Raw genomic sequence first — 11,082 nt, 5'->3', positions numbered from 1 at the left:
ACATGCTGGGTAAATGTCAGCTGTGAGTACGCTGACAAATTACTTTCTGCTCATTAAATGTCATCTGGTCTACATCGTAATAATCAAACCCGGGAGCGTCTTCGCCACCCCTCCTCCCCTCTTTAAATAGAACATTTTTTTTTTTTTTTTTTAGAGGCAGGGTCTCTCTCTGTCACCCAGGCTGGAAGGCAGTGGCACAGTCACAGCTCACGGCGGCCTTGAACTCCTGGGCTCAAGTGATCCTCCTGCCTCAGCCTCTTGAGTAGCTGGGACTACAGGTGTACACCATGGAGCCCAGCTAATTTTTAAATTTTTTATACAGACAGGGTCTCACTATGTTGCTGGTCTAGAACTCCTGGCCTCACCTAGTCCTCCCTACTCAGCCTCCCAAGGTTCTAGGATTAGAGGCGTGAATCTCCAAGCCCAGCCCGATATGGAACAATAATTTAAATCATTGCACATCAGGAGTGCAATGATGTGAGACACGGTCAATGTAGAGAATAATAGACTATTCTGGAAAAGTTGAATTAAAGTTATGAGGCTAAGTAATGATAGGGGTAACTGATCATTTTTAATATGTTTCAACTTGCTGGGCTTCCCTTTCCTTCCCATCCTCCTCACTGCTTTTACCATCTGCTCACTTACTACCACATTTCAAGCCCCTGAAATTGGATGGAGGGGAAAAGGAATGTGGTGATGGGAGGAGGTGACCCACCAAAGCTGAGATGTCCCAGATTTAGACCTGCCCCTAGCTTGAGCGCAACATAAGCAGAACCCAGCAGCTCTCTGAGCTTCAGTTCTGGTGATTAGCATCAACCCTGCATTCCTGACAATCTCGGTGGAAAGAAGAAAAGAAGAAATGGACGTGAGAGTTTGGACGTGAGAGTTTGCATATCCCCAAACTCCCGAGTTCTTAGGATGATCGGGAGGGCTTATGTAGCCTTCGCGTTATCTGGGGCCTTCCTTTCCTTTTCATCTCCCTTCTTTTCTTCCAGGGTAGGCAACACTGTATGCTAGAAGGGAGACTAGAATAGGATGGCGAGGTGATGTTGAAACACGCCATCTTTGATTATGCAGATTTTTATTACAGAATGTTGGGGGTGATCATTTCATTTATTCATCTGTGTTTCATTTCACCTAGTGGTCTGTGTCTCTCATGACCCAGGGGATGAGTAAGAGCTAATGTAGCACCTGCTTCACGCTGGAGATTTGGACTCTGGTTAAGAACAAGGTCTCCATGCAGACATTTAAACACAGTTTACTTGGGGCCAGGTATATTATTGAGGTCTCTCCATAAACAGCAAGATCTGAATCTTGGTAACCCATGGCAAGATTCCTAGACTCCGTGTCAGGCTGGATGACTTCCAGAATCAAGAAAGAGAAGGCCTCCTTTCGAGGCAAGAAAACAGCTGGGCTCTTATTGCTAAATCCAACAATTGCTCATTAGTAGCCTGACAGGACAGAGTTGCTTTGGGCTGCGGGGCCTCTTTTTGCTTTAATCACTGGGTTGAGGATTAAGTCAGTAATGCTTAAACTGTAAAAAAGTTAGTGCCATGAAAAAGAAAGCCAGACTTACATGTAATACCCCATAGCGCACGATGTACAGGTTCCCGGATCATCTAGAAAAAAAATTGTAATAATGAAGAATGATAATCACCAAGAGTTTGTCATTTGGAAAAATAGATTTTGGAAAAGCTGTGGCTTGAGACAAAAAATATTCTGGCATAGCTTCATGAGAGGTACTGTCCAGAAATGATATTTGATCAGATTGCACCCTTTTTAATTAGTAACAAGATGTGCACTAGGATTTATCTTTATTGAAGGTAATAAAATAAGAGTTCTCATAAATCCTTGGCCCTCACTTTCAGGAAGGAATAGGCCCAAGCTACTGGGTTTTCAAATTACACATCAACAATCTACATTAGGAACCTCCTGACCTCTACTGAGATAACCGCATCGGCATGCCCACACACAAACATCTGGAAGGGACTGTGAGCTTCTGACGTGGAATTTCTGTGAGTTGCTGATGAAAGTATCATTTGGGAGGCGCCTTTGAAATCTGTACTATTATTTTTCCCAAGTATCCACTTCATGTTCTGCACTTCACAATCCTCTTGAAGAAACTGTCCTGTTCTCTCTTTTTTTTGAGACAAAGTCTCGCTCTGCTGCCTGGGCTAGAGTGCCCTGGCATCAGCTTAGCTCACGGCAACCTCGAACTCATGGGCTCAAGAGATCCTTCTGCCTCAGCCTCCTGAGTAGCTGGGACTACAGGTGTGTACCACCACACCCGGCTAATTTTGTTTTTTTCCTATTTTTAGTTGCACAGCTAATTTCTTTCTATTTTTAGTAGACATGGGGTCTTGCTCTTGCTGAGGCTGGTCTTGAACTCCTGACCTCAAGTGATCCTCCTGCCTCAGCCTCCCAGAGTGCTAGGATTATAGGCGTGAGCCACTGTGCTCGGCCAGAAACTGTTCTGTTCTCATCAAGAGTAATGATTCAATGTGTCTCTGTTGGCTCACAGAAGGGTCTTTTCCTGCAGCTTTCAGGGGACTTAGAAAGGATTTTGAGAGTCACTATCGCAGTCTGTTTCCCTCCCTCCTAACACTCCCCAGAAGAAGCAACCTTCAGATCTAATGATTAAGAGAATTCCATGACTTCCTCTGGCCTGCAGTTCTTGCAAGAAACAGTCACCTCTGGCAGGTTCTTCCCATGATCTAACCTACATACACCCTAGTCTTGCTCTTTTTATTTTAATAAGAGGTAGAAAACAACTGCTCCTCCTTAAAGCAGTCCTCTTGGTACATGAAGATCTTATTTCACTTTTAACTTTATCTAAACAAAACTATGTTCCCTAAACTTTATTCATAACTTTCCTTTCTAATCTAGTCTGGGCTGTATTCTGGTTTTCTCAAAGACTACCTCTTGGAGGTAGAGACAGCCCCACTCAAATCTTTAGTCACACATTCATCTTGGGTCCTCCTAGGGATTTTGGAAAACGACACTATACTACACGTAGTATGATTAATGCATTGAACCCAAACTTGCAGTGGGTAAATTTCTAGAAGAGTCTCTGCCAATTAAGCAGAGATCCTCAGAACCTTCTTCTGGAAATAGCCTGGTGACTATGCCATGGAAGGTGAACTGGCCTTGGAACTGGGCTACCTGTCCCTAGTTTGAGGTTTAAACTCAGGCTTAAGTGTCTTGTGAACTTGCACAAATGTCACTCTACTTTCTGTGTCCTGTTCTCTGTAGGGGTAAGATGAGCTGGTTGAACAAGATAGCTGTTAAGACTCCCAGAAGCCAAAGATTCTGAAGTTGAGTCTAGCAGGAGTTGGCAAACTATGGCCAACCCCAGGGCCAACTCCAGCCTTGCCCATCCCTGTACATGCATTGGCATGGATGCCTTCATCCTACAGCACCAGAGTTGAGTAATTGCAACAGAAACTGAAAGTACTTACTATCTGCCACTGCACAGAAAAAGTTTGCCCACCCCTGGCTGTAGCACCATCAGCCCATGACTTGGTCATGCTTGCCTTTGTTAGGTCACACAGGTGTAAATATAATTGTCTTCACAGCTGCTTCCAGAGTTCCTCTTAGGGTGAGAACCATCTATATTTAGGAAAATACCTTGTTAAGCTGCTTGAGGTAGAAGTTTAATTGGAAGAGTTGAAAGAGAGCCAAGACAACCAAAGAGATAGAAAGGCCTTTTTACAGGAGGCTGTGATTTGCTCATGGGAAGGAAATGGTTTTTCATGTCTGGATCAACATGGTTTATAATAAGGTGACTAAAACAGGACAGCAAAATGAACCAAAAGCCGGGCTAATTAAATGGAACTAGGAATCTGAAGCCAGAGGTGCCCATGAGAAAGAAAAGGTCCCTGGAATTCTTAGAAATCTTGGGGAGGGCTTTATGCTTCCACAACCCATGGATTGAGGATCCAAATCCATTTCAAGGGGTTGCAGGGACCCCAATGAACACCAGTGGTTTCACCAGGCTAGTTGGTTTCCCACTATGAGTCTATTTTTGCATCTATATTCTTTTCAGTTCTTCTGCTAAAAAACTTCCTACCACTCAGCTTGAATTTGGACAGCTTACTTTTCTCTGCCTGTCCTTGATGAACATATTTGATGCTAACAGTTTTGCTAATTGGGCAAAGGCTGGGGAAATTCTAATCCTGTTCTCTAATGTTCTGGTCATCCCTCCCATCTAGGAACTTAATGAGCTTGCTCTCTGCTCCTTTAAGCAGGTCACTGATGAAAACGTTAAGTAGAAACGTGCATACCAATGTCATCTTGAGGTCAGGGGCTTTTCCAGCCCAGTTGCACAGTAAATCTGGTACCTTCACAACAGTTTGCATAAATGAATAATGCATAGAATAGGAACTGTGTCTTAAAACAGCTTATGAATGCCTATTAGTTGTTCTCATTATTACCAGTTCGAAAGAATGAGAATTATTTAAAAAAATGTTTCCACCCCAGAAGATCCACAAGTCAGACATAAGCTAAATGGATTTAGCTTGACCTCTGAGAGGCTGCAGTTATGGGATTAAGGAAGAAGGTAAGAATCCCAAACCTAGAAGTTGACTCTAAGTCAGCGTGGCATGTAGATGGTAAGAAGGGGTGGTGTAAGGAGACAGATGAAATCTCCTGGCTTCTGGTGTGTGTGCGGTGGGAGGTGGTAGGGCGGGGAGTCTAAACAAGCCACAGTTGTTAACTGTCTTGGAAGGTGTCATCCAAAGTAGGATGTTTAAATAGCTTTGGTTATTTGATCTTGTCAAACTTTTGAGCCGAGAGAGCATATTTTGAGGGGAGATGGGGCAAGTTCAGTCGGAATTCAGAGAGAGCCTCACATTTGGAAAAAAGCCTTCAGAAACAGTTGTTGGCTTCCAGTTGCTCACGTCCCTGCTAAGGAGAACGTGCAAGCAGATGCCTTGTCAAGACGGGGATACAGCCTTCCTTTACTGGGAAAACTCATTTTCAGTGTCTCATTTTTATGGAGTGGGGTGGGCAGGACTACAATGTCCACTGCGTCTCGGGGGCTCTTCATCATCCTGTGTCATCTTCTCACTGTGTCCTCAGGATCATCCACATTGGAACTGGTCACCAACTCACTGTCCCGTGGGGACAGACTCCTGCTGTCATTCCCGTCTTCAGTGGTCAGCTTACATTCTGCCCCATTTCGCTTTGTTCTCACTCATACCTACAGCCTTCACCACTGAATGTGGGTGGATGAGGGCCACAGGAGGAGCTACACACATCTTACCTATAAAATGTATTGGAAAGGGGATAATTTAAACTTCAAACGGAACAGAACATTTTTAAATGTCCAGAGAAGAATTTATTTTTATGGTTTACATAAACTTTGTGTCTCATAATTAAGGGCACATACAAGCTAAAATGCCTCTAATTTGCTTTTCCTAATTGTATTGTTCATCTTGCATGTTAATTTTCATTTGAGGGAGACAGAAGAAACTCTATGCCTTAAGGATAGCCTTTTACCACAGAATATTTAAATATGCCAGAATTAGCCATGGATTAGATATTCATAGACTTACAGTCCTAACCACTCTCCAAGCTTCATCAACAACAGAAACCTAAAGCAGTAAGCTCCACACTCTTTTGATTGAGCACCCCATTGGCTTAAAAAATTAGCATGTACCCACAATGCATGTGTGTGTATAAATTATTTATTAGTTATTGCTATTTGTTATATACTAGTACATGAATATTTTACATATATTAAAAAGATGTGCTAAACTAGAAAATTTAAGAGAATAACTTAAAATAAATGTGACCACAAGTCCTATTTTTTTTTCTTTTTTGCAACCCAAAGGATGGTTTTCGTATCTCTCTTTGGAGACCAGTGACCCAGGCCACACCTGACCAAATGCCACATCTGAGCTAATAATTCATACTTAACCTTGCAAAAACATGTTTTACACTTGGTTACCTAGATTATAATGGAAAAGAATGGCTCTCTGATGGGGTCACTCATCTGTATGTATGTGAAGACGTCGTGTACGCACGCATAGAATGAGTTATCAAGTCAGGGTGTTTGGGGTATCCATCACCTTGAGTATTTACCATTTTTATGTCTTGGTAACTATCTTTTAGCTGTTATATTTTGAAATATACAATATATTGTACTAACTATACTTGCCATAGTCTGCTATCAAACATTAGAACTTTTTTCTTCCATATATGATTCTAATTAACTTGTTCACCTAGTATTTTCATGTTAGGAGATAAGCAGAAATAAAGACATGGCTGGGTGTGGTGGTTCACATCTGTAATCCTTTGGGAGGCCAAGGCATAGTGAGACCCCATTTCTACAAAAATTAAAAAAAAAAATTAGCCAGGTGTGGTTGTGCACACCTGTAGTCAGTCCCAGCTCTCTAGAGGCTGAGGCAGGATGTTCACTTAAGCCCAGGAGTTTGAGGTTGCAATGAGCTATGACGACACCACCGTACTCTAGCGACAGAATGAGAGACACTGTCTCTCTTTTTTTTCTGAGACAGAGACTCATTCTGTCGCCCAGGCGAGTGTCGTGGCATCAGCCTAGCTCACAGCAACCTCAAACTCTGGGCTCAAGTGATCCTCCTGTCTCAGCCGCCCAAGTAGCTGGGACTATAGGTGCGCACCACCATGCCTGGCTAATTTTTGTTTCTGTTTTTAGTTGCCTGGCTAATTTTTTCTTTTTTTTTAATCCTTGAAATTTTTTTTTATTTTTTGATTTTTTTAATTCAGGATGTTATGGGGGTACAAACCCGGCTAATTTTTTCTATTTTTAGTAGAGACAGGGTCTCGCTCTTGCTCAGTCTGGTCTCAAACTCCTGAGCTCGAGCAATCCTCCCGCCTTGGCCTCCCAGAGTGTGAAGATTACAGGGGTGAGCCACTGCACCTGGCTGTCCACTGAAGTCTTGAAGCCCTCAAAGTCTTCTATGAGGGTTGGTAGATTTAGCATAATTCTTAAGGGCCCTAGCATCTTGGGGATGGTAAATGAGTATTGCCTTCAACTTAAAGCCACCAGCTGCATAAACCTCTAACAAGAGTCAGCTGGCCTTTGAAAGCTTTGAAGGCAGGCATTGACTTCTCTCTAGTTATGAAAGTCCTGGATGGCATCTTCTTTCAATAGAAGGCTGTTTCATCTACATTAAAAATCCATTGTTTAGTGTAGAAACCATCAATTATCTTAGCTAGACCTTCTGGATAACCTGCTGCGACTTCTACATACATTAGCACTTGCACTTTCATGTTATAGAGAAACTTCTGTCCTTAAACTTTATGAACCAACTTCTGCCAGCTTTCAACTTCTCTTTGCAGCTTCCTTACCTCTCTCAGCCTTTATGGAATTGAAGAGAGGGCCTTGCTCTGCATTAGGCTTTGGCTTAAGTAAATGTTATGGCTGGTTGGATCTTCTATCCAGACCGCTAAAGCTTTCTTCATATTGGCAATAAATCTGTTTTGCTTTCTTATCATTCTTATGTTCACTGGAGTAGCACTTTTAATTTACTTCAAGAACTTTTTTCATTTGCATTCACAACTTGGCTAACTGTTTGGTGCAAGAGGCCTAGCCTTTGGCCTATCTTGGCTTTCAACATGCCTTCCTCACTAAGCTTAATCATTCCTAGCTTTTGATTGAAAGCGAGAGATGTGTGACTCTTCCTTGTCCTTGAACAATTAGGGGCCATTATAGGGTTATTACTTGGCCTAATTTCAATATCGTTGTATCTCAGGGAAAAGAGAGGCCCTAGGAGAAGAAGAGAATGGGACAATGGCCAGTCGGTGGAGCAATCAGAACACAGATAACATTTATCAATTAAGTTTGCCGTCTTATGTGAGTGGGATTCATGGTGTCCCAAAACAATTGCAATAGATTGCTGATCATCGATCACTGATCACAGGTCACCATGGCAGGTATCATAATAGTGAAGAAGTTTGAAATATTGTGAGAATTGCCAAAATGTAACACAGAGACATGAAGTGAGCACGTGCTGTTGGAAAAATGGAGCTGACAGACTTGCTCAATGCAGGGCTGCCACAAACCTTCAACTGGTAAAAAATGCAATGTCTGCAATGCACAATAAGGCAAAACGAGGTAGCATGAAATATGCCTGTACATTTTTACAAGATGGGCCAGCAGACAGTCACTAAAGTTGTGTTTCTTAAGAGTATTTAATGACATGGAAATTTTTCATGATAGACTATATGAAAAAGGATGATAATCCATATCTATGTATGTGATAAGTATGTGTATATATAATATATATATTTATATATATATGGCTTTATCAAAAAATCAGAAGAAAAAAGTTAAAATGTTAATAGTAATCTCTGTCTGATTTTGTTTATGTATACATACATATGTTTTTAAAATTTTAAAATAAACGTGTGTTACAGAATTGATTAAAACAGAAATGTTATTACTAAAAGAAAGAACATGCTCAGGCTCTGAGTTCCAGGCATCATTTGGGTCACGTGTTTGGAAACAGTATCCTCCCACAGCTCTCCCCTGTGGGAGCTTGCCATTTGGTTATGTTCTTTATTTTTTTGTTCCTTTCCTGCCCACTCCCATTTTCTCATCTTTCCATTTTGTCTCTCAGCACTTCCTAATTCTACACCCCCAGGACAAGAATGACGTTCTTCCATGGGGTGTGGTTAAAACAGTGACAGATGTTTGCATAAGCTCCTTGAAAAAGATTCACTTTCAAAATAAGTTGTTTTTCTGATATAATTCTGCAAAGGAGGCAGATGAATAGGAAATGGGGTTCTTCTTGACTCTGCCTCAGACTCACTAACCAGACTAGGGGCTGTCATCTGTTGACAGCGTTCACCAAGCGTTCTCGCACAATTCCCCACGGGGGCACCTGCATCCTTGGTGCAGCCTCTGCAGAACGTCCACCTCCACTGAGATGCCCTAATGCTCTTTCTGAGGGGAGAGTGGGCATTATAAGCAGCCAGTACTTGAATCACTTTGAGAGATAATTAAGTAAATTGTCAAGAATGCATACTCTCCCAGAGTAAATATGTACTTAGTGATAGGACAATGCTGCACGAATTTGCGGGAGGATCACTGACATGCTTCAGTTCACCAGAGGATGATGAACGAGGTAACAGATTTATATGCCCAAAGAGTGCAACTAATTATAAGCCCCAAATAGCACTGAAAAGTCCATAATTCAAATAGACCTTGCAGTTAGAATTGCCTCAAATAATGAACACGCAACTAGAAAATGGATCCTCTGACAGCTTTGCCAAAGCAGAAGATTTTTTTGGAAGGTTCAATGGTGCTGGGATACAAAGTATTTGGTTAGGGGGTCTGTTGATGATTTTCAATCATTTTCTCTGCACTGGTGTCCAAGGATAATGAATAAATATTTGATTTGGCAGTAATGCAAATGGTGCAGCTGACAATGGGGCAGAACCCCTGGAGGGACACAGTAGTAGAAGAGACTGAAATAAATAATCGAAATCATTGTCTACAAATGTTGGCTCAGAGAGGGCTCAGTCCTCCACGGGACTCTAGTCTTTACCAAGTCCTCTGATTCCAACAACGGAAGGTTGTAATAGGCAAGTTGTTTGTGGATTTCCACACTTCTCTAGGCCCACCAGCAGGGGGAGGCGATGAATGAATAAACGCCGCTGATTCCTAGAAGGATGGCTCACAGCAGCTGTACCTTCATTCACATATTCATTTATTTTGGAGCTTTCATTTTAGGGAGGAAGACACAATAAAAAAGAAAAATTAGATAAGTATTAGAATGCAAATAAAATATAAATCTTTCTTCCATAAATGCATGGAACAGACACCAAAATGCAAGCTTTATGAAGACAGGTTGTTCTGTTTTGTTTTGTTTTCCTGTATCTCTAGTACCGAAGAGCATTGCCTGGTGCATAGCAGATGCTCCAGAAATATGCATGTGAAGAAAAAAAAAAACACAAAAAAGTATATAAATTCAGATATAGGGTTAGAGAGCGATGAGATTGGGGTGGAGAAGAGAGGCCCTAATTTAGATGGGCTAGTTAGAGAGAGTGTCTTTCAAGAACTGACATTTGAGTAGAGAACTGAATTATAACAAGGAGTAAGCCACGTGCAATTCTGAGGGTAGGGTGTTCCAGACAGAGGCCCAGGAAAGCTTGACCCATTCAAGGAACATCGAGAAGGCCAGTGAGGCTGGAGGAGATGGAGAGAAAAGGAGAGAGTCAGGGGATGAGGCCAGGGTCGTGGGCAGCACCAGATCAAATAGGGCCAGGACAAGAGGTTGCATTCTAATTTAAAAGTAATGGGAAGCTTTATTTTAGAAAGACCTGATGTGGTCTGATTTACTTAAAAAGATCACTGAGGGTGCTGTGTGAAAAATGGCTTATTTAACTGCGGAAACAAATACATCTGTTAAATCTTGCTAAGTAAAGATTCCATGTAACAGACTTGAGAAATACTTTAAAAAGGAATATACTGGAGGAGAAATGATTGGTGATAAACTAAGACTGTGGCTTCAGTAATGAGAAAACTCAGATTTGAGAGACACTAAAGAGGTAAAACCAAGATTAAATGACAAGATGTGGGGGGTGAGGAAGAGGGATGACTCCCTGGCCCAGTGTGAACAGCTGGATGGCTGGAGAAGAGACGTATCCAGCAGTGAAGTGGACATAGGAGTAATAGACACATACTTAACTGATCACCTACTACAGTCCAAACACGGCTTTGGATACTATGAGGAGTATATGCAGATGATAAAGGCAATCCCTACCCTCAAGGGATTTGCAGTCTGGTGAGGGAAGAGTAATAAACAAAGGTAATCAGAGAGAAACCACGGTGTGACAAATGATGGAATGGAAAAGCAAACTTCTAATCTAGTACACCACAGAAATATTTGCTCAGGCTAAAAGAAACAAAGTTATGATTTTCCCTCTTCTCTCCTCCCACTTAACTGGGCTTTCATCTCTCTTAATGAAAACATTCAGAATATTCTTATTATAGTTAGAATTGCCAGATAAATCGCAGGACTGGAATAGGAACCCAAGGACTAAAGTTTTACTGTAAGGATGAATAAAAAATAAACTAGTCAGGAGGAGGAGATG

At 41.7% G+C, this 11,082-nt stretch overlaps 1 protein-coding gene across 1 annotated transcript in view; it reads right to left on the bottom strand.

Moving 5' to 3' along the window:
* PCSK5 (proprotein convertase subtilisin/kexin type 5) overlaps positions 1–11,082 on the bottom strand; it is a 436,684-nt gene that overhangs the window by 63,262 nt on the left and 362,340 nt on the right. The window contains exon 25 of the mRNA XM_012650669.1: positions 1,577–1,619. Within this exon, the coding sequence (XP_012506123.1) occupies positions 1,577–1,619 (43 nt within the window). The remainder of the gene's footprint in view (positions 1–1,576; positions 1,620–11,082) is intronic.

Source organism: Propithecus coquereli, unplaced genomic scaffold (genome assembly GCF_000956105.1).
Source record: "Propithecus coquereli isolate 6110/MARCELLA unplaced genomic scaffold, Pcoq_1.0 Scaffold339, whole genome shotgun sequence".
Taxonomy (NCBI): domain Eukaryota; kingdom Metazoa; phylum Chordata; class Mammalia; order Primates; family Indriidae; genus Propithecus; species Propithecus coquereli.
Note: the sequence above shows the minus strand (reverse complement) of the source record. Positions and strands in the feature narration are given on the sequence as shown.